The following is a 27,942-nucleotide window of genomic DNA, read 5'->3' as shown; positions in this document are numbered from 1 at the left end:
AACCTTTTGTGTTTTATTCACTCAAAACGGTGTCCAGGAATTCCCGACAGCAGACATTTCCCACGGCTGACACCAGGTGATGGAGGTGGAGCCTGACCGGATCCAAAGCCATGAGCTTATTCTTCCGTCCATGGAGTTTTAGATACTTTCCCATGGAGGCTGTTTGGTTGAAGTGTGTACGAGAAGAGGACGGAGTGAGTGGGACGTCACACATAGAAAATGACTTCAGCTTCAAACAGAAGTCAATTCAGTTGCCGGTTTTTGGCAGTACGGACACTGTCGTGTTGGAATCAGAAACTGTCAGTAACCACTGATTGGCCGGAGTAAGTCTAAGTCAACAGTTCCATGGCAACAACTCTCACCAATCAGGAGTGAGCTTGTTGAAAGGCCACACCCCTACCACTTGAAAGTGGGCTTGGGAGAATCTGTCAATCCAATGTTTCAAATGTTTAATGTGAGACCACGTACTTAGTTTAATAGGATTATCAAGAAAATGTTAAAAAAGGAGAAAAAACTAATAAAGACACAATGACTGAGAAATAGCTTTATATATAGAAGGCAGGTACTTCCTGTGTGGAACGCCGGCGGGGGGGGTACATTATCTCCAGTTCTGATACACAGTAAACGGTCGACTATAGGGAAGTTTAAAGAAACAAGCTTTTGTTGTCAAAAGAGACAAAATAAGTGAAAATCCTTTTACGATTGAAGGTTTTATTGGTTCGTACCAAAGCACAGTCAGGGTTTCCGATGCGATTAGAATTGAATTGTCTCAGAATCACTATTCGTGCGATGTAAATCCTCCCAAATCACCTTTAAAAACATCTGGATGGGGGAAGGAGATAACAAACAAAAAAAAGCTCAAGGTTTATTTTTTTTCCTCCTCAGGCTACAGACAGATGTTTATGTACCCTGTCAAGGGGGAGGAGCCTCGTTCTTTACTGTAAATTCCCCGCCAAAGACGATTGAGGAGATCCCTTTCATTGGCCTGTCCGGCTCCCTGCTTCATTTGACGTTGCTCCCTCTGTTGTTAGCGAGAGCTTACGCCTGTTCAATATTAATGACTCGAGGTGGGAGGCAACGTCGCACTTAACAGAAACATTCATTATTCAAAAGGCCTATCTTCTGGCAGGCACATCTACTAATGTGCAAGTATGTATACAAATCAACTCGTGATGGGAGCTTTGGTGCACACAATCAAAACCAAATTTATTAATGAATTCAGCCCACGAGGGGAGCGTCTGCTTTTTAAAGAAACTGTAATCAACGGGAGACGTGGGGAGGGCCGGGGAGGAGCCGCCGTCACCGGCAATGAGGAGGAGAAACGAGCTGTTTCTGTCATCGTGCAGCTTCGATTTCAAGAGAGAAAAAAACAAACTTCCACTTGGGTTTTTAAGGATTATATGAAAGAATTTGGACAAAAACTTAATAAAAAAGGGTCATTTGTTGGGGCTCTTTCTGTTTCTTTTCAGTGTACAGTAATATTTCAAAAATGGCACAAACTGCTGAAAAAGAAGTTCCAGAACTTTTCTTTTCCTTTTTTTTTATTGCCTTCTAGATCGATTTGTGCTTGACTGCTGACCACAAACAAACGTCTCACCCAAACCGGACATGCACTGCAAACACGTGAGATACGCTCATGAGGAAATGCTTTATTTGTATTGGAAACACCTGAAGGTGACACTGTGTCAACCTGGCAAGAGCTGTAATCAATAGACAACTGGACCAAGAATGGATTTAATAATTCAAGGTTTCAGCGCTGAAAATGATTAATGCCTGAGTGCACCTCCTGATTTGCCTGTTTCATTCGCCTCTTATTGAGGATTCTTTGAGGAATAAAATGTTTGATTGTCAGCTCAATCTTTATTGAGACCTATTGCACCCTATTTTCTACAAACTGACTTTACGACTGAGAATTAACAGCAAAATGAGACTTTAAAGTCCCATTCCGAGCATCTTTTGATCTTTTTTTTTAATTCTTTAGCCAAAATCACAACCTAACATGTCCAGCGCAGAAAAAATGGTGAGCAATATTGGAGCTTGGACGAGGAAAACACAGAACTACATGGATCTACTGTGGTCGTCTACAAGTGGATGCATCAGTATGGAGCCCAGCAGGAAGACCCGCCCCGTGTATTTTCTATGTAACAAACATCTTTTCCAATCAGCATTTTTTCATCTGCTCCTGATTCACAAACATTTGAATAAATGACCACTCAGGAAGGCAATTTTGAGCTTAACTTTCTGTATATATGTCTTCCTCCAAAAACACCATTTTCCTTTTCATCAGAGTGGGTCTGTTAAATAACTAACCAGGGTTTTTTTCTTTTTTTTAACTACAGCTGAGACCTAAATGTCAGCCCAAAATATATATAAAAGAAGCAATGGAGGTGAAATGGTTTAGAAGCATAGGTTTCTGTGCAAAGCCTCTGTCTGCTAAACCAGATTCATTCACCAATTTGTTAACTTCAGCTTTTAATTGGCTGGAGTAGATATGAGTGTGATCTGGAGGAACAAGAAAGCCGAAGAATCAATTTAGGGGCAGAGAGCTCTGTTGGGTTAACCACAAAGCACTGGTGTGTTACTAAGCCTAATTAAATAGTATGCCCCCCCCCCCACTATTGGATCAACTCCTCTGAGACAGCAAATGCACCACAGCAGATGAGAACGTAGGTCAAACCCTAATTATGAGGAACGGTTAAGGTGTTTCCAGGTCATGACCCAGGTTCTGTTGATGAATTCAACTGAGTTTGACTTTTATGAGGTTTTTTTTTCTGTCTTTGAAGGTCTACAAAGTAGGTTGGGGAGGTTTTCTTATTCTTAGATACACTACCATGAATATAGTGTGTTTAAGCTCTTCTTGTGGCCTTTTTCTGATGATGGAGGACATAGATTATGATTTAAATAGCATTACTGAGTATTTCTTTGTTCAGATGTTTGTGAATCAGGAGCAGTTGAAAAAATGCTGTTGGAAAAGATTGTTTATATGATGTAGAGAATAAACTGGGCGGGTCCCAAACTCCCTGCTCTGCTCCATTCTGATGCCTCCACCTGCAGATAAATAGATCCATGTTCGTCTTTGTTTTCCTCTTCTGAGCTGGAATCTGGATCCAAACTGTTTGACTGAATAGCTCCAATATCGCTCACCATTGTTTTAAATCCGGGATTGTTAGCTTGGGAGTGTGAGGGGCTAGTTGGGGAGCATGTAAACAGAGAGCTCTCAGCTACAAGGTAGGGAAGGACTCATTTTCTAATCAAGAAAACGACACAAACTTTTTTTTTTTTTACATTTTTGCCTAAAAACAGCATCATCAAAATGAAAAGACGACTGGGAATGCTTTTCAAATAGACTACAAGATGATCAAAGTAGGACTTTAAGGAGAAAACGAGAAGTCCTTTGTTGGTGCCGCAGCCACTTTCAAAGATCTGGAATGACCTTGTGCAAAATCCAGGAGACAGTCAAATGTGAGCAGTCATCTTTGTTAGAAGAAAATAAAATAACAGAGAGGCGAGTCTCTGCTGCGCTTCCAGCCTGCCCTTGCATCAATCTGGAAGGTGAACAAGACACGCCGAAAGCACATAAACAATTAAACAGCTACTCTTTTTTTCTTCTTCTCTCAATTAGATAAAAGAGAACCGAAAAGCAGGAGGAAAGAAAAGACGAGATAAAAGTCTGACAGACAGCAAACTTTGAAAGATGGTAGATGAGGCAGGCACCTCTGGGAGCTCGGTGAGGGCTTATTCGTCTTATTTAAAGAACAAACCCGAAAGGCGAGGCTGGCTCTTATGCGGTGCCTCCTAAGGTAAATTTTAAAGATGCGTATCAGCTCTCCAGAGCTCCGGCATTAGCTAGAGTTAACCATTAATGTCTCAGAGATACCAGAACTCAGCAAAGATGAGGTTTGAGACCATTTTCAGCTGAAAGGAATGGAGAGCAGAAACAACTTTGAGTGTGAAAAAGCGCCGTCACCTCCGGTGCTTTAATAAGCACAGCGGAGTATCATGTTTGACGCCTCCCAGCAGCAGCTGATTATCACATGGTGGACGGTCATTTTAGCGCGTTAGGAGGGAAAAGGTTAGTCGTGGCGACGGACCTCGGTGATGCGTGGGTTGGTGCACTTCACGTTCCTGCTGGACAGGTTGAGCCAGCGCGTGGTGTAGGGGTTGATGGCGGGGCAGTGGTGGCGCAGCGTGCACCTCCCCTCCTCGCTGCACCAGCCGCACTGGAACTTCCTGTCCGCCTTCAGGCACAGGCCGCAGCTGTCCCGCTGGGCGGCGCACTTGTACAGGTGCACTGTGGAGGGGAGCGTATGGAGACACTTTCAAGATTGTGTTGATGATGAAGAGAAGCCACTATCATAAATGTTTGCACTAAAAAAACAAACTGAAATCTACTTGGCAATATCAACCCTCATACTTTTGTCTCCATTAATGCTGGAGCCTATCCCAGCCACAGGTCGCCAGTCTGTTGCAGGGCTGTATAAACAATATGTTGTCATGTTTGTCCTCCTTTGTCCCTAAACATTTAAATGTTTCATCTTGTTTAAAGTAAAGATTGTAGAATATTGGACTATTGCTCCTTCTCTCAAGCTGAGCAGCGCGCCTAGCTATTGTAAAAATTCAACCAAACAATGACAATAGAACCAAAGGTGACCACAATTTCTATTTAACCCTTGTGCTATCTTAGATGACCCCACCCTTACATTGACGTGTTCTCCCTACCATGACAAAGGTGGATAAAGGTGGAAAGATTTCATGTAATCCATGGACACCAGTGAAGATCACAAATCATTGAAAAAAAAAGGTTCAGAACACTATCAAGTGGGTCTAGATGACCCAACTCCCAATGTTACAGTGCCTAGGACAGCACAAGGGTTAATCAACCACTTACACTTTCCATCTGTCAATCAGCGACACTCTCCTCACATTTTAGAGCACAAAACAACATCATTTACACTGTTAGGCTTTTTGTATAGAGGATGCAGGATTTGAAAACAATACAATCGATGAATAACATTCGTTGTATTTTTGTTTCTCACCTTTGATATTCTCTGGGTTGTCGATAATGAAGTTGCCGTTCCACACCACAGAGAACTCCACAGGCAGCTCACTGATCTTCATGCCCTCGTACAGATACTACAGGCAGACGGGACGAGTGGAGAAGGAGGGAAATGGCCGTCAGGATGTGAAAGGATGGAGGGTTTTTTACTCCCATAAACCCGGACGTGCCGCAGATGCAGAACTGGGTCCCCTCGGATGTTACGTCTGACTTACATCAACTCCGTACTTTTGGGCTGACAAAAGGGAAAAGGGGGCAGCTGGGCAGAAGCTGCAGCTCTGGCCTTTATTGAAGCTGTCCTTAACTGCCTCCTCTGCCCTTAAATCCAGCCTGACTTTCATTGAGTGCGTGCGTTTGTGGCTCCTCTGGAGGACGCTGCACGAGCCGGAGCTGCAGCTCCTTCCAGTTTAATCACAGAGGATGCATGCACTGTGACTCAGTGGCGTCCATGCACGAACGTACAAAAGCAAACATTAAGAAAAGAGGCACAAACGGCAGTGAAATTTGGCCCCTGCTTTGGCCGACCCACCGAGCTGTTCTGGCACTGCACGCTGGAGCTGTTGAAGCGGAGCGCCGTGACTCGATGGCTGACCCCCTGGATGTGAAGGACGCATTCATAGCCTCGCTGGCCAGACTGGGGCTGTGGCAGGTTCTTGGCCTTCAGGGTTATTGGCTTCACCTCCCCAACTGGGATGAGGATCTCCTCAGAAGGGACCAGCTGGGGACAGTCCTGCGGGGGACAGGGGAGGGGCGGGAGCACAGGGCAGAGAGCGCTGGAGTGTCGGCACAACACCAAAACAAAAGCTGTGAGTGTCGACGCAAAGGTCAACGGCAAATTTGGGCAGAACGGGGACTGTCTCAGCGATGGGAAAAGTGGAACGCCACCCTGAGTTCCAGTTATCAAGCTAAAAAATAAATAAAAGGCACTTCATACGACTGAGTGATCTGGTCACATTGTTCCAACTTGCTAGGCTCAATAACTCCAGGGATAATAGACTGTTAATTGCTTCAGCAGCCCTCTGAAAGAGAGGCAGCGTTCTGAAAATAGAAGAGCTTCAGCGCCTGTCTTTCTAAAAACAAACTGCAAAAAGAGCAAGATCTGATTTACAAAAACAAGATTTGCATGTGGCAGTTGGTGTGTGTGTGTGTGTGTGTGTGTGCCCCACTGACCTCAGAGGTGTTGACTCTTCCCTCCTGGAAGGAGCAGCTGGAGGGGTCGTGGGTGCACAGGTTCCGGTATTTGCACCAATGGCAGAGGAAAGCGCTGTTCACACATGACAGACACCTGCGTGCGGCAAACAAAAGCACACGCCAGAACGCACAATGAGTGAGGGGCGAGCGCTTGGAGAAAGGCCACGGAGATCGCCAAAAGTGCAGGAAGCGCCACAAAGAAAATCCGTCCACGTGACTTGCTGTTGTTGGTGGAACGAACGGGCTCTTCCTCCCTTTGTTTCCTGTTCTCATACTGTAACGTTTCCCCTGGTGTTTGGGCATGTTAATAAACCACAAAAACAAAGCACAAGCCTGAAGGAGTGATGGAACACAAACCCAAGTACAGCGAATAGATTGGCCCGGCTTGATCCGGCTTTTATTGTTAGCCCCACATGGCTGGGAGGTTGCCATGGTTACCAGCTGATTATATATGTGTCTTTGCATGAAAGCGTTTTAGCGTACAGAACATGTAGGCATGAGTGTTTGCACCGCATTATGATGCATACTGTACTGCCCGTGGCAGAAGCAGCCGCCTCTTTGCTAAAGTTGAGTACCAAACTACCTGAGGCTAGATGAATGAAACTCTGAGGTTTCACGTGGTAAAACTGCATGTAAGCACAAAAACGCACTTCTATTTTTTTTTTTTTTGGCTAGATTTATCGAGTTGCATCTATCTATATGTGGTTCACTTTGGTTCATTGGAGGTTTTTTATTTCACAAGTTTTTGCTCCCATCCGTATCCCTGAAATGGATGCGGACATTTCCGGGCTAATCGGGATCTGACATACCGCCTGTGAACTGCAGCTAAGTGACCATAAGAGCAAAGGAAAAAACAAAACCAAACAATAAAAAAAAAAAATAATACACCCAAAAATGTTGCATTTCTTAATTAAATTCAGAGCAAAGACTAATGCAGAGAGGGGTAAAACTAAGAAACGCTGTAAAAACAGCACAAATAAAGCTAAAATAAACTAGAAAATTAAGGTTGTGTCGACAAATGTGTCTAAATTCTAAAAGCCATAAAAATATTAGAAGGCTCTGTGAAAAACCATAGTGCAGCTTGAATGTATTATTGCTTTTATTGATTTGGTTTTTCTATTTTACCTCTTGAAAAGTTCAAAAATGTTCTTGCTTTGCTTTTTTGTTTGCACTTAGAATGGAGTATCACTGAACGATGTACTGTATGTGCAATATTAGTCAATAAAGTTCCTTCTAAGAAAATAGTTGAATTTAAACCACAATGCAATGTGTTTGGATTTTTTAAATAATTTCTTATAAACAATCCAAGTTTTCATCGTCAGAACACAGTGGATTCATAAAATGATTATATTTTTTGTTGGATTTTGATTTGGGAGATCGGTGAGGTCGTATTAACTATTAAAAAAAATAAAAAGAAGTGAGCGTTGTGGTGTCTAAATTGCTTTTAAAAATCCAGGGTTCTAAATCGTCCAGCACTATATAGAATTTAGTAATTAGGGAGTAGGGAGGAAAATTGGAGAAAGCAGTAGATTCTAGAGTGGAAAAAGTCTGAAAAGAGATAATGACAGTCAAATAATATGTTAAAAAAAATCTATAAAACTGAGTTTGAACTGGTTTAAAGTGGTGAAATAAAACTATACTTGGATATCAATGAATAGTGAGACGTGTATCATAACAGCGTTAACTTGTATGGTAAATAATCTATCATTTATCCATTGTTGCTTCTCCTAGTGGAGATGTTCCCACCAGTACAAGAGAAATCTCTAGGCCATATTTCAGAAGGTTATTAAAGAAAATATGCCATCCAGTGTTTGGCTTGTTAGGTGGATGAAACTGCAGGGCTCTCTGTAGGTTGCCATAGCAAAGCCAACACTCCTTTTTAATTGTGACGGCTTTTGCCTCACGATGCATTCATGAGCAGTTGTTGAGCGGTCTGGTCTTTGTCTGGATTGTCTTTCCTGTTAAAAATGAATACAGACGTGGCTGTAGGATAGGCTGTAGGATAATCAACATTGGTGTGTGAAGAATGTAAAATGAAGGTCAACTTGAAGAGTTAAACATCTACAGAGATACTTAGATGTAGCATACATGCTGCGGAACGGACCGTACCAACAGCAGATATATGTCTTTGCGGCAAATAACATTGAATTGTATGTTAAAATGTCCAAAATCAGCCATAGATTTGTTGTTTTTTTGTGTGTAATTTCTTGTTTTAGTTAATAATTTTACTTTTTTTTCCCCTTCTTTTTTTGGTAAAAAATGTTGTGACGCAATGCATTATGTTCTATATTCGCCGAACTGCGAAGAACCAGTGTGCATCGATGCTCACTAAAACAGTTCGAAATAGGCCCCAATGCATTGTGTCTAAACAATTTTTGCCAAAAAAATGTATTTAAATGTATTTCTTTAATAAACCATCTACGTTTTTATCTTCAGAACTCAGTGAATTCATAAATGATTGTCGCAAAATGCTCATATCAATGAGATTATAACTTTGTAGAAATCGATGACGTCATATCCGCCATAAAAAAAAAAGAAAAAAAAAAAGTAGTGAGCGTGGTTTCCGAATTGCTTTTAAAATCCAGGGCACTACATAGTCCCGTACTATATAGTTTTTTTTAGCAGGGATTAAGGTGGGAATTTGGACATAGCCCCAATGCACACTGGTTTATCGCAGAGACTGGGAGATTTCCTGGGGACTCCATTTTGGAATTGTAAATGCGGACGGCACCACAAACTGGTGAAAGCTTTAAATAGTGCACTATAGTGAGTAGTGACGGAATTCGGACACAACCTTAAGCTAGCTAACGTTAGCTAGCTTAAGGTTGTGTGCGAATTCCTTCACTATAGTGAGTAGTGAAGGAATTCACATTAGCTTTTCCTTTTGTATAGTTAACATTAGCACAGGTACTAGCTGCTACCTCGTTTATTTGGATTCGCATGTGCTTCAATGACTTTGATACTTACAGTTGGTGAACACTACAGTTGTAAAACTTGATTTCGGTGCTGATTAGCATCTGACCAGTCTCTTTAGAGTTGAGCCTCAGATCCACGCCTGACCAGTCTGAAAGAAAAACAGATTGAGCCCTTTTATGTGGTCAAACGTCATTAAATGCTAATAAAAAATATAGCACATTGCTAAATGTGACCTTTAACCTTTAAAAGCAGCTAAAAAACAAGAATATACATATTTTTAAGCAGTAAATTCAAGCTGAAGGAATGTTGTTGTCGATAAGAGAAATAAACCATAAATGATTCATTTAATGGCGCCTCACACAGAAGCTTTTAATTAGTTTGACTTGATTTCTTTTCCTATAGATGGATTTGTGGCTGTGTTGTGTGCAAAAGTGCCTCTTATCTGTCCCCGTGAGAATCCAGACTCCATTAATAAGTGTTGGTATGTGGGTAGTATGTGCTGCGGCAGAGTTTCAGACAACACTGCTGTGTAGGAGGCTGGACTGACCCTCGGTGCTGCGTTGGCTCCTCAGCACCTGTGGGGAGGCAGCGCTCATTTGGCACAGCTTTCAGAAGCAGACGTCTAATGCTGCATTCTGGTCTCTCAGGACCTGACAGCGGTCCACAGGGGTCCTCTCTGCACCTAACCCTCCTTTAGGAGCTTTTTCCTTCGTGGACAACAGGCCAACTGTTTTCTTTAATGAGACGGGGGTCATCATAGTTGGATCGCGATCTCTCCTTCCCTCTATTTGCAGGGTTGTCTCCTCAGCTCTCCTGATTTTTCCATTTTCTCTTTTTAATTGTTCCTACACTCCCCTCAATTCACCTTTAAATTTCTCCACAAATAATTCTCACGGCGTGATATGAAAAACGTGCAGCAGCGAGAAACCCACCGCTTCACATTCACGAGGTCAGCAGGAAGCCGCCTCAGGGAATGAATGGGGAGGGAAAAATTGAGGGGGTAAACAGCTGGGAATGATGGGAAGGCTTACAGGGAGGAATGGCTGACATTTACCTGAGGGAGGAACATTTATATTAGCTCCTGATGCACCGCCCCCACCGGGAGCTGTGGGCAAACAGGGCTGTCATTTACTCACAGGAGGGAGGATTACTGAGCCCTAAAAACCACACAGAGATTTCCTCACGCTCTGCATGTGATATATTATTCAGGGTGTTTGCTTTGTCACTCTGCAGCCATCTTGGCGTACAAACCGCGGTAATCCATTGTCAAAACGCCAGATGTTAAGATTCATAATAGCATATGGTATGTGCGTGTAAACAAACAGAACGCCAAAGCCGTCAGGCATAGTTATATTGCAGGATCTGTGTGGATTAAAAGTCAGAAGGTCGAGAACTCGCAGGAGAAGTTCAAGAAAAGGGAATTGGCAACTTTTGACTGCATCCTTTCACTTTTTGGTTTTAAATGTTTACTTTAAAGTAAAGCTGCTGTCTTAGCTTGTACTCTACCGCATCAGCCCTGCCATTTAATAGTCCCCTGACTTGATGCTAACGTCACACCGACCGCTATTATCTAAATCCGGCTGCAGTGATTGGATGCCCTGCAGCTAGACTGCAGGTCAGGGGACCCCGGTGAGATCCTTCATCAGGACTAATGCAGCCCTGTCCTGTTTGTAGCACACTTCACAACAAGACACCTCATACCAAATTGGTGGGCGGCTGTTAGGAAAGCAGCTTTGGTTTAAACACAGCTTTTTTGAATCACTGAAACTGTCTGTGTGTGTTAACCGTTTAACAGCCGAGCTGTAACTCCAGTGTTGATATTCTTTCCACTACCGGAACTCTTGAACCCTGAATGCAAAAACAGAATTCCAAAGGATTCTGAAATGGAGAAATGAGCTTTGCGTTGACATGCAACACTTTACAGTAGTGAATCAACAAAAATGAGCTGACTCTGCTGCAGAGAAAGCAGCTTTTCTTTACTGATAAAAAAACCCTTTGCATTGGTAACTTTATGTTTCTAAACGTAACATTTACTAAATTACGTACTTTTACTAATGTCAATATGCTAGTTTATAAAAGTGCCTTATGTAACTTAGAAATATGTTAGTAAAGTCAACTTTACGAAGGAAAAGTTACTTTGTGTTAAACCTTGGTCCAGCTGGATACTTGATTCTGATTGGCTGCTGGCTGCTTTACATGAGTAAACTTATCGTTTACTAAAGTAAAGTTATTCAGTAAACTTTACTAGAGTACCTTTACGCTTACTTTACTAGAGTACCTTTACACATACTTTACTAGAGTACATTTACGCTTACTTTACTAGAGTAGCTTTACGCGTACTTTACTAGAGTACCTTTATGCTTACTTTACTAGAGTACCTTTACACATAATTTACAAGAGTAACTTTACGCGTACGTTACGTTTACTTTACACTTACTTTTACTAACGTAAAGTAAGCGTAAACTTTACAAGAGTACCTTCACGCTTACTTTACGTTTGTAAATTAACTTGACCTTAGTAACTTTACTAACATAAATATATTAACGTAAAGTTGGTAACTTTATTAATGTAAAGTTTAAGTTACTAACTTAAATGACTAAAAGTGTTGCATATCTGTTTAAAGCTGATTTTCCGCCTCGTCAGAATCCATAAGAATGATGTCAATCACATAGAATGGTTGAAGAGTTACAGTACGTCAAAGAGCGATTCGTTGCCAGCATCTTTAACTTTAATGCATTCTTTGTTTTGTATTCCTTTCTGTTTACTTACTACATTTATTACTTGCCTTTTTACTGTAGGTTTTTATATTTGTCTGCACGGGGTAGATGACAAAATGAGAATTTCATTGCACTAAGAACTTTGCTTCCTTCGCAAATGATAATAGGAAATTGGAATCCTGCCATCTCCGGTGTTAAAAGTTCAAAGAGACAAAATCCTTCTGTTTGTTTGTCTCCATCCGTCGCATTCGGGGTTATCCGAGCCTCTGTGTTTGCACGACAAACATCGTGATGGCGGTGTCTCTTCGGTCCATGTACCTTGGTCAGTGGGGATGAGAGGGACGTCTTTGGCTGCAGGAGACACGCAGAGGATCTGGTTGCCGTTGACTTGGCCCTCCACCTCCGTTAAGTTACCGAAAGAGCAGGTGATGCCGGCAGAGAGGTCCGGAACGTCACTGACTTTTACCAGCAGCTGCACAGAAATGCAAGACAAGTTATAGCAATCAATCAATTAAAAACCATTATGTTATCTTGTGGGCAGGGCTCCAGACTGCGAGCAATTGGTCGCATTTTGCGACCAAAATTTGAGAGTGTGCGACTGAATTTTACATCCAGTCGCACATGTGCGACGAGTAAATTTGCCTCCCCCACTCTCCGTATTTTTTTATACATTAAACATGGAAGGGACACGTCAATGATCAATGAAATAATCAATGAGACGCGAGCGCACACGCACGCAGGCAGACACACACACTCGCGCACATACTCATGAAACGCGAGCACGTACACTCTCGCGTGATGCCTGTGTGTGAGGCGGCCACTGCGTGTGAGAAGAATAGGGAAAGCCACTTTAAGTGGCTAAAATGCGTGGAGGGGGAGGGGCCTAGAGATAATCGAGCGTGTGCGTAAACATCTGTGGGAAGGAAACGGAGAAAAATATCACAACCTGATATGTGCGTCTGAGCTATGAGCAAGCGAACTATTGATTCGTTCTTCCGACCTGCGGCTAGTGTACCAGTGCCAGAGTGTACAGCAGGGGTCTCAAACTCGCGGCCCGCAGGCTATTTGCGGCCCCCAAGATGATATTTTGCGGTCCCCGCCTTAATATGAAGGTTTAATGTTACTGCAGCCCGCCGGTTTGTATGAATGACACTTTTTCATTGTCGTGCGTGGAGCTGACCAACCAATCACAGTGGGGTAAATGACTCTTGGGGGCGTGACAATGACAGGGTTTGAAAGCAGGAAACCTGACAGCCCCCCCCGGACCACATTAAGGAGTTCCTTACTTTCCTTTAGAACGTATTTATTCGCTCGTAACTTTCTAAATACATGCAGTCCGTGCTGAACTTTTCTCTGGGTCACACAGACCCGGAGGAAGGTTTAGGTTTTGGTTACGGCGGCGCATCAGACGGTTATGCACGGCCGTTACGGCAGCACACCGCTCCCGCGGGAGTCGGGTCAGCTGAGGAGAATAAATGTCCAACACCTACATGCGTGACAGCTAACGGGGCTTGAACTTTAAACACGTGTGAGCAAAAACAACATTAGTTTTAGACTCACTGAAAATACTTGGGGAAAATGCAACGATAGACGTGTTTGAGATGAACCAGCACCTCGCCTGGATCGTTGGGGAGACCAGGCGGGGGGGCTGTGAGATGAAAGCGAATCTGCAGCATACTGAAGGAGAACAGGAAATTGGAGTAGTCCTTAACATTCAATTTAGTTTTAATATTCTTCTCCCCCTTAGTATGATCTGTGAAATTATATATTTTATGATTATTTTAATGTTTTGTGATGTATGTAGCCTTTTTTAATGAATTGGTATTTTAAATTATTTTAATTAATCACTCCACTACAAAAACCATCAGGACACATGTCCCATAATGCATTGTTTTGTAGTCTGTAGGGCAGCTTTCAGTCAGTTCAGTTTCCAGCTGTGTCCGGGTAGGTTTGCCCCTTGCTCCCACCCCTTTCTCGATTGACAGTTGATGTTGGAGCAAAAACAAAAATATATTTCACACACCAGGTGATCTGCGCAGCGTTGAGTTCACCTGGGTGATCTCAAACACGCTTATTGTGCATCTTGGCTGCACTTATTTGGTGTCACCAAGATAAATTTCCATCAGTTTTCTTTACTATTTGTACTGTCATGACAGCGATGCTTTTGTCAGTTTACCTTCTTGGTGCATCTTCAAAAGTGCAGAATAAAATGTGACACTGAATTTGAAACAGCACATTGTAATTTCTGCATCTATTATTAAAGTATTTATTAGTAATACAGTAGAAATTAGTAGATTTGGTTATAATGTTGATTTACGGTATGCGCCCCTAAATTTTCTGGTTGAGCCCCTAAAATTATCAGTTAGGGGCCACTGTGCTCCTAGTGAAAAAAGTTAGTCTGGAGCCCTGTGTGGGGTCATCTGAATCCCACAAGATAACACAAGGGTTAAAGGAATAGCAGGTATGTATCTGCTGTAATACATCGCCTTTTTATTTAAAAAAAAAAAAAGGATGTTTTGAAGTTCCAGCGTTCGTTCAGAGTAGATGCAGATGAACATACAGGTGTTTGGAGTCACGGCAGAACCACTCAGCTGCTTCATCTATAAACGCATGCATCCTGCACTGGCTGTGGAATCCGGCTCTCCAGCTAGGAGAGGCGGCCTTGGATAATTATCACTGTGGCACTTCACAGCCTCCTTCCATCAGTGGTTATTTTTGGGCCGCACCGTCTGAAGTTTTTCCTTTGTTTCAATCTGCCTCTCGCTGAACGCTGCAAGGCGAGGCGGCTGAGGAGGGACGCCGAGCGCCTCTCGTCCTATGACGCTGACAGTCAGTGTGTTTGGTTTAATTTCTTAATCCACCAGAATAACCTCTCACATTAATTAGTTCTCATCTTCATCAGACACAAATAGCTAAATTCTTGTGTATCCAATGCTCTTTTTGTTCTCCTGTCATCCCTGATGATGCTCGTGGGTGTTTATTTTATTTTTATTTTTTTGGTGTTTTTATTTATTTATTTTTTGTAGCTTGGCAGCGACCAACCTAATTGGCGGTAGACTTTTAGTGAGGGTAATTACATTTATTTTGTTTCCCTCTGTGCTTTTCTAACTGTCCAGCTACCCCCAATGAGGAGGCTGCGTTGTCATGGAGATAAATATGCCATCCTCCGAGATTCGTCTAATTTTGGTCCACCCCATAGTTCAGTGAGACAAAAATGTCCACATCAAAGCATTCAGAACAGATCAGCGTCTATTTGACTTCCTTCTTTTTTTTTTTTTTGTGCTCTGGAAGAAAATAGACAAAAAACGGAATAATGTCTGATAAAATTCAAACAAACAAAAGGTAGATGGGAATAGGACATTTGCAGTAAGTTGGGTTATATGCCAAACAGTTTTAACACCCATTTGTTAGAAATGGGAATTACACAAAAGTTAGAAAAAGAGAACAATATTATCCCTTGTGCTATCCTATGGGGTCCAGATGACCCCACCCTTACATTGACGTGTTCTCCCTACCATGACAAAGGTGGATAAAGGTGGAAAGATTTCATGTAATCCATGGACACCAGGAAAGATCACAAATCATTGAAGAAAAAAGGTTCAGCGCACTGTCTAGTGGGGTCCAGATGACCCCACTCCCTATGTTAAAGTGCCTATAGGATACCACAAGGGTTAATATAAGTACTAACAATTTGAAGTACTGTTAGATTAATTCTTTACTTCATGGAAGAATTGTGTAGTTTGGTGCTTTAAGGTTGAAGACTCCTGTTTTCCATGAAAAAAGTCCTGCTGTTCCTCATCACATTGATAGTCAGCTTCATTTCAGAGCTTCTATGTGGTTGTCAGGGTGAGGGAAGCCCTAAAAAATGCCAAAAATCTCTAAGGATGTTGATGCGGGACAACAAAAGAATTTGCAATGCTTTAAAGATTGTTGAAAAAAGCAAAAAAAAAAAAAACATCTCTGGACGGATCTGGCCTTTTGAGGAGCAGGCTTCTATGCATGAAATGTCAAAAAATACATCATTTTTTATGTATATTCTAATTTCCATTAGGGTCTGCACGCAATGTGCAATTTAAATGATCAATGTTGCAATGATGATATAACTTCCGATACATGAAAAAATAGCAAAACCGTCCTTTTTTTACTGCAGCAGTTTAATTTAAATTAGAGTTAACCCTCGTCTTCATAGGAGGCCAGCATCTAACATACAAAGCTCCATCCGATTGGTCAACGACGTGAAGGCGTCTATCTGATTGCCATTTATCGCAGTTTTCTCCATCTTTTCTCCATCTATCGCGATAACGATAAATTTGCGATTTCTTGTACAGGCCTAATTTCTCCATATTCACTGTATGTGAGACTGGAAAGAGTGACCCCTCCCCCCTCACGTTCCAAACAGGAAGTACATGCCGTCTCCAAGAAGCCAAAATCCCATAGACTCCTATAGAGAAACAAACCACCAGAATAAAGGCCTGTTCACACCGGGACGAATTTCGCCGACGGATTTTCGCCGACGTTTAACGCCTCGTGACTAAACAAAGGGCACCAATGAGAGTGTGCACACCGACGCGAAAAAACGCCACACGTCAAAGCGTCAAAAAAAAAAAAACGCCTCGGGTTCGTTTTTTTTTTTCGACGCGTCGCGTCGAAATCTATTCGACCAATGAGAATGGCGCTTTTGCACACGTGTCTGGAGCTTCTGAAGTTACAGTAAAACACAACTTGGGGGCGCTCAAACACAAAACTGCCTTGCTAAGCACACATACCAGCGAAGAAGATAGACGCCAAGTAGCGTCTACACTGCCGCGAAGAAATATGACAGACATTCTAAAATATCCCCGAACCAAGCACCAGTTGGAGACACTGGTGCTTGAAATATTCATGTTTTCTTTGTATGATTCTGACAAGCGCGTAAATACTTGCTCTCTTCTTCTGAGTGAAAAGCGACTTTAAGAAGCGTAAAGTTGCGCAGCGCCACCTTGTGTACAGGAGTATTTCTGTTTACATTAAGCGCCATCTAATGTCAGGGAAGGAAATTGCATGTTCGCTCGGCTCATCGTCAGCGAAAATCGCCTGGGCGTGAACACAAAAAACGTGGCGAAAAACGCTGGCGAATAACGCCTGGCGAATATTCGTCCCGGTGTGTACGGGCCTTTACAATTCTTGCTCTACTTAAACATCTTCTTGCTAATAATAAATTATTTCATCATTCTTTTCATCAATGTTTCCGTCAAACTTTTAAAGTGTTTGCTTGACAGATTCTCCTGAGCCTGGTTTCAGAAGAGGGGGGTGTTATCTTCTAACATACTCAATCCTCATTGGAGAGAGTGGTTGCCATAGAAATGAAGACTCAGATCAATTCAAAACTATCACTGCTTACTCAGGAGTTTTGGTTCCGATGTGGCGACGGCAATATTCCAAAAAAGTCACTCAGTGCTCCCATTGAAAAAGTTTGATTGACAGATTTCCGACCAATCGCTGCCAAGGTGGAGTTGGGGTGAATGGTTCCAAATTTGAATCATTCTTAACCAACTGTACTGAATTCTGGCTATAGCAGTGGTAAAAGCCAAAGGGAGAAAAATAGCTTTGTTTCCTGTTAGGGGATAGAAAGCCAAAGCATGTGTCAGTCTGTGTGCTGCAGATGAAGAGCATTCATCAGACTTTGGCCCGGCAAACTCCTTCCCAGATGATCTGCTGCCCATTTTTCCTCAGTCCATGTGGAAATAATGCAGTGTACTCCACTGCACCTTGACAACCTCAACACCCACACGATCGCACACCCACCGACCTACACACACACGCATATACACACACACACACAAGACAACATGTCTTGGCACACAAACTGCCTGCTCTGAAACAAGTGAGCATATGCATGCCTGAACACCCACATGCAGCCCTCACAAGCCTCCCCAACTAATGTTTATGCAACAGCCGCAATCAAGGCGAGCTGCTGTTTCTATGTGGGTAGACAGTGGGGTGTGAGGCAGACGACATTTTCTCTGTGAGGCCCACAACTGCCCGCTGTGGTGCTTTTTCTTATTTATTTTTTATTTTTGCAGTGTGCAGGTGTATAAGTGGTCATGAAACTCACCGGCACGCTGGGCTCTGACACAGCAATGCTGTCCGGATAGACGGCGGCCTTCACGCACTGGTTAAGAGAGGCGGCGAATCGATACGGCTCATCCGCGCGCTCACAGCGACTCTTCTGGGAGCACCTGGGAAGACACCAGAACAGCAAACGAGATGGTTCATTTCTTAAATTATCTTTTAGCCAAAATAGTTTCTCAGAGAGGCTGCTCAGACTTTCCTGGAATTTACCAAATTAAAAGCTCTGAAAGACTCACTCTAATCATCTTTTGATCTAAAAGCGCTCCCAGTGCATTAGAACATCATTCAAAATTCCCCTCTGAGTTGTGGGCGGGACCGTTGGTGGAGAGCTCCCCTGCCTGCATCTGCTGCTGAGAGATCTCTGTTTACATGCTCTCCCCCTAGTTTAGAGCCTCCCACACTCCCAACCTGACATTACACCGCAAAAAAATTGGCGATCATATCGGACGAGGAAAACAAAGACGTGCACGGATCTAGTCGTCAACAGGTGGAGGGATCAGACAGGGGCGGAGCAACAAGCTTGTGCCCCGCCCAGTGTATTTCCACGTCACATATACAATCTATTTTAAACGGCATTTTCACAATTTGAATAAAGAAATACCCAGAAATGGGATTTTGAGCTTCATTCTGTCCTCCATCATTAGAAGAAAAACCACAATCTCCAATGAAGAGCGTCTTTAAACATTAAAAACTAAAAGATCAAACAGAGGAGCTCGGAAAAGTCTTTGAAAATGTGTGAATATCATTTACCTTTTAATCCCTATTTGCTTGTCTAGAGACATTTAAACAGCTCACTTACACTCTTTAATGCAATTATAGCTGACACTAAATGCTTTGCGACTGTTTGGTTCTGTGCTGTCTGTATTAGCCATGCACAGTTGTTCCTTCACTGTTGATCAAGGCGGCAGATATTCCCCGGAGACAGACGACAAATTTTATTCCTGCTACCTGTCTGTATTTTTTCTTTTTTTCCTATACTCTTGTTCTACTTAGCACATGGTAAACGGAGATGTAACTGCTCCATTGTTTTCCTGTCTTTACAGATTCTGTTAATTACCCATCAGTCCTCAAATCTTGAGGGTTGCAGGTGGGAAAACCTGTCTGGCAAGATTTTCATAACTGGCTTATTCAAAAAAAACAGTAAGTTGCCAAAAGAGACAATAAAATTAGTGAACATCCTCCTGATTTTGGGAAAATATCATATTCATAAGAAAACGTGGAAAAAAGATTGGCCGAATTTCCTGTGTTTTAAAAATGAAGTCATATTGTATTTATCCTCATTGAAATGTATTCACAACTCAAGTCCTTTCATTGATGACATTTGTAAATCTGCTACAGAATGGTTACAAATCTAAGGTCCAGATTGTTTTTTGCCTTGTATTTTAATTTATGCTGAAAGTTTTTTATATATGTGTACATTCTTGTTTTGTTTTTATTTTTTTTATCTTTGTTTTTGTGAGGAGCTGTGCCTTGCATCATTGCGTGGTTGTGTCTGCGAAAGTTTTTTAATGATTATATTTCAATTTAAAAAAAAAAAGGTGGGAAAACCTGGACCCTGAAAACATGGATTGTGATGTCACGCCTCCCCCGACGTCAAGCTGGCTTTTTTTTTTTTCAAGCCGACAGAAAAAAATCGAGCAGTCAACGCAGAACTTTGGGGGCACAGCGAGTGCAAATGGCAAAGTGGCTCAATCCTAAGAGATTTTAATGGCCGAACGGGGTATCAAGGACCAAAGCAAACCAGCACATCCCTCATTAAAAACCCCTGTGCTATCTTGTGGGGGTCTAGATGACCCCACTCTTACATTGACGTGTTCTCCCTACCATGACAAAGGTGGATAAACGTGGAAAGATTTCATGTAATCCATGGACACCAGTGAAGATCACAAATCATTGAAGAAAGATGGTTCATCTAGACCCCACAAGATAGCACAAGGGTTAAAACCTCTGCTTCCCATTGACAGTAAGTGCTTCCTCCACCCTAGCACACTGGAGGCTCTCCATCCTCATCCAGCGCAGCGGGCACAGCGCCTGGGTGACTTGGCTGACTGGCCACAGCGACTCCTAATTGGGCTCCGACAGGTCAACCGCTGCACTCGACGCACACTCAGTGTGTTGTGTGCAGTATCCCGTCTTTTTAACAACATATTTTTTTCGCACTTACAAACTGGCTGCCGCGTCTTCATCCACAGCCACTGGCGTGTGTGATTATGCTGTCAAAAGTTCAGGCTGGTGTGAAACGAGCGCACGGACCCTCCCTCTGGGGTTTTGGAGTGGGATAAACCTCGCCTCCTCTTCCAGTGGTTTGGTGACTTCCTGTCGCCTTCAGCGTTTGACTCCGTCGCTGCCGGGCAGGCCTCGTCTTTTGCTCTTTCACAAACTGAAATCAGCACACCTTTCTTTGGGAAACTCCTTCTACAAAATCTGCCATTTCCTTCTTGATTTCAATGGTAGCAGAAAATGGCGTACTTGGCATGCTTTCAGGCGAAGGAACATGTTTTATGCAAGCCTCATAGGCGATGAACTTATGAAAAAAAAGCTCTGCATTGATTTTTCTATGTGAGAAGTTTGTTTTTTGTGAATAAAAATGTCCTTTTTGGTGAGACGAGGGAAGATGAGAGCGTCTGAGGGTGTGAGACATGCAGGAAGGGTTGCTGTTGCCATGGTTTCCGGAGACGGTCATTATCTGTGTGTGGTTAGGTGCTGACCCCTTTGTCTCTCTCATTAGCTGAAGAGGAAGCCTCTAAGTGTCGACTAAAATCTGCCTTCCATTCCCATGGCCGACCCCCCAGCCCCCCTTCCTGCAGGCCTGCCTGTCACTCCGTTGCTTCACCTGCGTGCGCTGTTACATCATCGCATCCATGTTCCCCAACATCCGCCTTGAAGCACATAACTCCAAAAGCACTCGCTTCCTGTCAAAAGCAACTTCTTCTTTTTTTTCTGGCAGGCATCGCCAACAAATCTCTGTCCATGGTGCTGAAGTCGATGCTCCAGTCCGGTGTTTTATGAAAAATATGGATTATGCGAGCAAAATAAAAGCATTCGTGATTTTGCTCTCATTGATCATTAAATATATATTTATAATATCTATTTTGTTTCCCTAAAATTCCATTCTACAAGACCTGCTCTATTTTGCTGCGAGTGGATCACCCGACCATCACTGTAGCCTGAATGTTAGAAATTTATTTTAGAATAAAGTTTTTTTACAAACTAAAACATACTTATGCACTACAGAACAAAGAGCATTTCTTTTTTTGGACCCTTCTGCATGTAAACTAAACAACAATAAACAATGTCATCATCATGTGATCCCTTCTTGCCTTTGAATCTAACCCAGATGTGAAGTACTGCTGCTATATATACAAATATATATATATATATATATATATATATATATATATATATATATATATATATATATATATGTGTTTTTAAATTAATCAAAATCGCCCGCTGATGAACTGGCGACCCATCTTGGGTCCCCGATACCCTGTCTTAGCCCAACAGTCTTTGGGATAGGTTCCAGCAACCATGTGACCCCAAACGGGTGTTAAAAACGGATTGACGGTTGGAGCCAGTAACTGGGCTCCACTCACCCAAAGCAGGTTTAATAACATGTAACAGATTTTGTTTTTTTAATGCAAAATTGAAGAAATCATTTCTGGTGACGTGTGCTCTGTCAACAAAACCATTTCAAACTTGTTAGTTCATCTTCAAATGATTAAAAAAATGGTGCTAGCATGTTAGCGACAGCTCACAAATGTTTGCTCATGCTAGCCCGGCTGCTTGCTAATATCATATTATAACATTTACCTTTAACAGTTAGCTATAATAAGATAGCGTATACTTGATCATAGGTTTATAAATGTAAAGCAGGTCGGTAAAACTTTTAATTATAGATTATTTGTATTTATAGCCATCAGATGATGAAAAGTGATGCAGATCCTGAAAAATTGTCTTATTTTCTGTCTTGCCGGAAGAATATTTTTATTAAAAAGGCTTTTCAATACCAAAATGATTATTTTTACCACTTTGGCAGATTGTGTTTTTTCCTTATTGAGAGAAAATTGATTTAATATTTTTTTTGATTTGACACATTTTGGCATTGTATTGTAAAACAAAATGTGTTTTATTTTCCAGGATAAAGAAAAAAATAAATGTTCCTTTATGTCTTTTCTTCAACAGCCCCTTATTCCAGCTAAAGAAGTCAGAAAAGTGAATTCATGGCAAAGTAAAATCCTCATATTGACAAAAATATAAATGTGTTGGGATTTCTATGTATTTTCCATTAAACAAGTACAATCTCTTTTAAAAGTCCTTTTTCCTCTGGTTCTCAATCACAGGGATTTGAATATAGAAATACTCAGAAATACTATTTTAATGATTTATTTTCTGCATCTATGTCCTCCATCATCAGAAAAAATCACCAAAAACACACATTTTTGTTTGAGTGGGTCTTTAAACAAGTCGCTAGATCTTACTGAAACGTTACTAATACATCTTGTATTAAGTGTAATAAGATATTTAAATTAAAGACTACACAAAAAATTGTGAAATTTTGTGTTTTTGTGTGACTTAAAAACCTTTTTATTTCCTGATGGATTAATTTTTGATATTAATATATATATATATATATAAAAAAAAAAGCTGTGTGTCTCTCAGCATCTTAAATTGTGACTCCACAACTCGTCAGCCGTTGAATAGTGGAAAGCAACAGATCTTTTTTGGGAGTCCAGCAGACAGAAGAGTGACGGACGGCGCAGAAGCAGTTAGCACTCTGCTCAGACACTGGGGGCTTCTGGGGCCATTAACTACATTATATGTTGCCTCCTCACATATAGCCGACATACAGCGGCAGGAATCTATGGAAATATTGACAGAGCGGCGTGTTTGGGATCGATATCTCATTAGGTAAAACGGGTAAGATGGATGCAGGCGCGCTCCCTGACTGCTAACTGAGACTGGAGCTGATGAGCCGGCCATTAGAGGCACAGCCCGACATTTACAATGAACTAAAGTAGCCATTTCCACCGCTGTGCTAATTGTTGTTGCCGATGGCAAATTAGAGGGGATTTTAATGTTTGCTGCCTGGGATCATTAGAGCTACAGCTACAGTGATTGAAAGGCTGCTTAAAATACATACATATATATATTTGGACAGAAATGCAACATCGTCACATCCGTTTAAAACTTTGAATTAAAAATGGAATAAAAAAGACAAAAAACGTTCCTTTTTGCTTCTGAAGCTCAACTGTGTTTGAGATTGAGGTATAAAAATGTGATTTATTGAAGTTTTTTTGGCAGAATCATTCTCTGTGTGTGAGAACTGAACTGAGTGGCCCCTCCCCCCTCGCATCCCAAACAGGAAGTACCTTCAGGCTCCAAGAAGCCACTAGTTTAAATAAACAACTGTTACTTTCATTCTATTAGTCAGAATAACCATTTTTGCTCTTCCATTTTGTGACACGTTCTTGCTAATCCTAATTTTTGTTTTCTATTTTGTCTGTAGTGCAAATTATTCAAGGTATAAACTCACCAATCAGATGCCTCGATAAAAGTATAAGGGGGTTCTCCTGAGCTCACTTTCAAGTGGTAGGGGTGTGGCCATAGTGGTTGCTATAGAAACGTGGACTCAAACCAATCACAGTTTACAACCAACCTCTGTCTTCCATTATGAAAAAATGCTACAAGAACATGTGAAAAAACACCCAAAAATCTACAATGTGCTGCAATGCAGGATCATTGATATGATCTTTTTTACATATTTAAGGGAGGGACTCAGTCTTTGCTGGGGGGAACAGCGCCATCAGCCTTCAGTTGCCATCCACACAAGGAATTGTCTCTTCTCATCCATGTTTTACGTGGAGAAACCCTCAAAACTGCTTATCTACTGACCTTGGCGACGGATTGCTCATGGGCAGAGTCAGCCTGGCTGCTAATCCGGTCAAATCTGAAGGAAAGCGCTGGTTCGCCGCTGTAGCATTGGAGTGAGTCGAGAGGATGGAGTGATGTGGGACACTTTGAGACGGAAAAGCTTCTTTTTTGGGCACGATTAGACGGCTAATCCGTGAGCACAGAGACGCGAGCGCCGGGAGTTAGTCTGCGTTCTTGGACGCTGGTCAGATGGAGGCCGCGCTGCTGCCCACCCGCCGGACTGAAGAGCGCTCGAGACGGCGAGCTGCCTCTGAGCCGATGAGAGCATCAAACACCCTTTCTCAGCTCCTCTTTCGACCCCCTTCTTCGTGCATTCAGTGGATGCCTAGCAGCTGCTGGTAATTATAGGATTTTGGAGTCGGAAACCAAACCGAGTTGAAAAAAAGAAGAAAATCTCGGTCGGCTACTTGCAGACTCCCCCTCAAAAACATTCCATCCCCCTCATCATGTCGAGCTAATGCCCTTCCATGTTGCTAATTAAGGCAGAAGAGTGCTGCACTTCGATAGTCGCGCACAAGCGTAAAGGAAAAGAGCTAAGGGAGGTTTGGAGGAAAGCAGGAGAAATTGGAGCTACAGGAGGAACTCTGAGGGGGATGAAAGGCAGCAGAGTTTATGTGCGGCAAGTCCACCATCTCTGAAAATGAGGAAGAGCATGATTCTAGACTGCAACAGGGGCCGACAGCCGGACGTGACGTCTGGCGGCGTTTTGCTGCGGCAGAGGGAGCTGCAGAAACAGGGAAAATAATTCCCTAAAATCAACAATGACTGAAGGATGGATGATGGGCAGAAAATAAAAACTGAGGAAGAAGAAGAAGCAGGCAGAGGGGAAATGGCGCCGATCACAGCTGTGGATGACACTCCGGCTGTCAGGATATGTAATTTTGAGTGAGTGGGATGTGGGGAGCTCATCAGCAGAAGGATGCAGCTGCTTTTCTCCTGCAGAGGCTGACAGACTCCTGGTTCTGCGCTTTGGTTTCATGGCAGACTTTAGACCGACTTATTTTTATCTGAAGCTGTTTTTTTTCTTTTAAAAGCTATTTATAACCACTTTTGTTTCAAAGAAAGACCACAAATTATTATTCCAACACACAGGTAAATTAACTGGACATCAGTTTTCATCAAACAAAGTAACTCTTAGTCACTGGCTTCTCTGACAGCCATCATTAGTTATTTTGACCTGATTGCAGTCTTGAGTTTAACCCTTTAAAACTGCAGCTTTAGCCCCAGCGTTGACATTCTTTCACCTGGAACTTTTCAACTGTTTATGGAATGACATCATTCCAGTGGATTCTGAAGCCAAAAAAAGCAGCTTTGTGCCGATATGCAGCACTTTACGTCGTATATTTTGGTCTTTTTTAATACATGCGTAATATACGTTATTCATAAATGTTATTTGGCGTTTGTCATTTGTCGATGTGTCCAGTCCCAAAAAGAGCTGTTTATTTAGTTGCACAGCTCCCACTTGCTAAAAGTCAGCGCTGAAAATGTTTATTGTTGGTGTTGATTACAAAGAAGTTTCTACTGACTTTCAGCATTGGTCTGTCGCGTTATGAAACTCTACACTGTGAATAGATTATGTGCTATAGAAATTCTACAAATCATGATGGCTCTAAGCACTTGGATGCCTCAGTGGGTTGCATGTAGGACAGGCGCATGGGAAACCAGGGTTCAATTCCCAGGGGGTGTGATGAGCATTAATATGTGAGTTCTTGGGCAAGAGCCTTCACGCTATTGTCTAACTATGCAACCACAAGAGGGCCCAAGCCTGGGGCTCTCTGTGCCGGTCCCCAGCCCGGAGAAAATACAGGGTTGGGTCAGGAAGAGGATCTGGTGACATCCAGAATTAGTGAAAGCTGATTTGTCGTTGCGACCACTGAAAGGATATGACACCACAACTAAAAAAAAAAAAAACCAATCATTTCAAAATAGTGAAAAAAGTTGTAACATTTGTGAACCTCTAAGGTTCCAAGGCTTCAATTTACCAGTAAATGATACTATTTAAGGTCCAACAACCTTGATAAAAATTACTGACTTCTGGTTATGCTTCTGGACACATGGATGGATGGATGGATGGATGGATGGATGGATGGATGGATGGATGGATGGATGGATGGATGGATGGATGGATGGATGGATGGATGGATGGATGGATGGATGGATGGATGGATGGATGGATGGATGGATGGATGGATGGATGGATGGATGGATGGATGGATGGATGGATGGATGGATAGATAGATAGATAGATAGATAGATAGATAGATAGATAGATAGATAGATAGATAGATAGATAGATAGATAGATAGATAGATAGATAGATAGATAGATAGATAGATAGATAGATAGATAGATAGATAGATAGATAAAAATCATCAAAACCCAGTTTGATGGTTTGTGGGAGAGTCCATATGGAGGCCCACAAAAAACGAGCAAAGAGCCACCTCGCCCTCTTCCAACTGTACTTCCTCTCAGCTGTGCCTCAGCCGGAGCGGACAGGGGTCCTGCCACACTCGGCGCAGGGTCAGGAGAGAGAAAGGGGGGATTAGAACCAGAGACAGGTGGCACAAAGGTTCCCGGTGCTGAGTGAACAGATGGCAGATCTAGCATAAATCAGGGTGCTGACCTTTTCTCCCCCAAAGTACAGTCCACGCGGGCTTTTGTGCGCGTACACAAAAAAAGATCAGTGCACGTGTACCCCGCCAACCCCCCCCCGCACAGTTATACTGGAGACGGTGTTTACATGCCGAACAGATGTTTGCTTGTCACAGCTGCCTCTGCTGCAGCCCCTGAAACCTGCTCAGTGGCCAGGATTAACGCCGTTTACATGATTTCAATTCTTATCAACATGAATTTTTTCACTTCCTACCACACCTTCAAAAATGCATGTGATTAACAGGCTGGCACATCGGATGTTGTTGTGGTAAATGATCCCTGTGTGAAGGCACGCAGGCTGCAGACAACACAAGCCTTTAATCTGCACCCCCCCCCCCCCACCACCACCACCACCACTCCCACCACCTCACATGCTGAGTTATCTTGTCGCTAGGCAATTATTTGTCCTATTCCAGCTTCAGAGTGATGTAAATTACTTTAAGTGCACTTTGCCGGGGCCGCCATTACGATGGGGATAATAGCGGTGGCGCTTTGACGCACGCAAATATGCAGCTATACCTTCAGATGAGGCGTTTGCATTTGGAGGAATGCTATAAGTGAGGAACTTAAGGCCCAGCAACTGAGAAAAAGTGATGGTGTGCGCTTACATAAACATAGTGGGACAGATGGAGACAAAGCTTTAAGCTTTCCTAGAAGGGTGCAGCGTTCATCCTCTGTCCCGCTCATTCCATTTAAATGTGGCTTCATTGATTTCAGATAAGCATAGCAACATGCTTATATCTAATTTATATAATGACTGGTCTTCTATCTTTGTATCTTGGTCCCTTTCCCCCTAATCTTCCTTGTAGTAATTGTTCAGCTCCAGTAGGTGTCACTCACGGTTTCTCACCTTAACCTTGAGCTACAAGGCAAATATCCCCAAACTTTCCTCCATAGTTGGTGCGCCTCCCCTCACCTAATGATGACGGGAGGCGCAGCCAAAGCTGTCTATGGTTGTTGCAGGCATGACAGCTTGTTGAAGAAGCGTGACTTTGAACCACAGTGCACACAGTTTTTAAACCGAACGGTGTCATTTTCCATGAATGTGAAATCATTTCAGAGCAAGTCACCGTGGCTCCACCTCATTTTGGCAAAAACACACTTTGTGGTGGTGGTGGGGGGGGGGGGGGGGCAGCAATTTGGAGGATAGTGAGGAGAATCTGCTGGAAGAGAGTCCAAAGACAGGGATACTCACATGTTATGGAGAACACACCAGCCACAGTGGGGGTCTCCGGAGCTCAGGCACTCTCCACAGGTCTCGTACTGCTCACATGACTCGATGGGGACTTGAGTGACCTGCAACGACAAGCAGGCACCGTAAACCAAACAAAGTCCAATAAAGAGAAAATGAATGTGGGAAGAAGT

The 27,942-nt window shown here is 42.6% G+C and overlaps 1 protein-coding gene across 2 annotated transcripts in view; it reads right to left on the bottom strand.

The window, feature by feature from the left end:
- LOC101158766 (plexin-A2) overlaps positions 1 to 27,942 on the bottom strand; it is a 248,635-nt gene that overhangs the window by 86,319 nt on the left and 134,374 nt on the right. For both annotated transcript variants that reach the window (XM_020704870.2, XM_004070981.4), the window contains exons 5-12: positions 27,773 to 27,873; positions 17,975 to 18,098; positions 12,199 to 12,352; positions 9,215 to 9,311; positions 6,227 to 6,341; positions 5,586 to 5,786; positions 5,037 to 5,133; positions 4,092 to 4,291 (exon numbers count right to left, since the gene is read on the bottom strand). In XM_020704870.2, coding sequence (XP_020560529.1) covers positions 4,092 to 4,291; positions 5,037 to 5,133; positions 5,586 to 5,786; positions 6,227 to 6,341; positions 9,215 to 9,311; positions 12,199 to 12,352; positions 17,975 to 18,098; positions 27,773 to 27,873 — 1,089 coding nt within the window. The remainder of the gene's footprint in view (positions 1 to 4,091; positions 4,292 to 5,036; positions 5,134 to 5,585; positions 5,787 to 6,226; positions 6,342 to 9,214; positions 9,312 to 12,198; positions 12,353 to 17,974; positions 18,099 to 27,772; positions 27,874 to 27,942) is intronic.

Source organism: Oryzias latipes, chromosome 7, assembly GCF_002234675.1.
Source record: "Oryzias latipes chromosome 7, ASM223467v1".
Lineage (NCBI taxonomy): Eukaryota > Metazoa > Chordata > Actinopteri > Beloniformes > Adrianichthyidae > Oryzias > Oryzias latipes.
The sequence above is the reverse complement of the archived record's forward strand: the minus strand, read 5'-3'. Positions and strand labels throughout refer to the sequence as shown.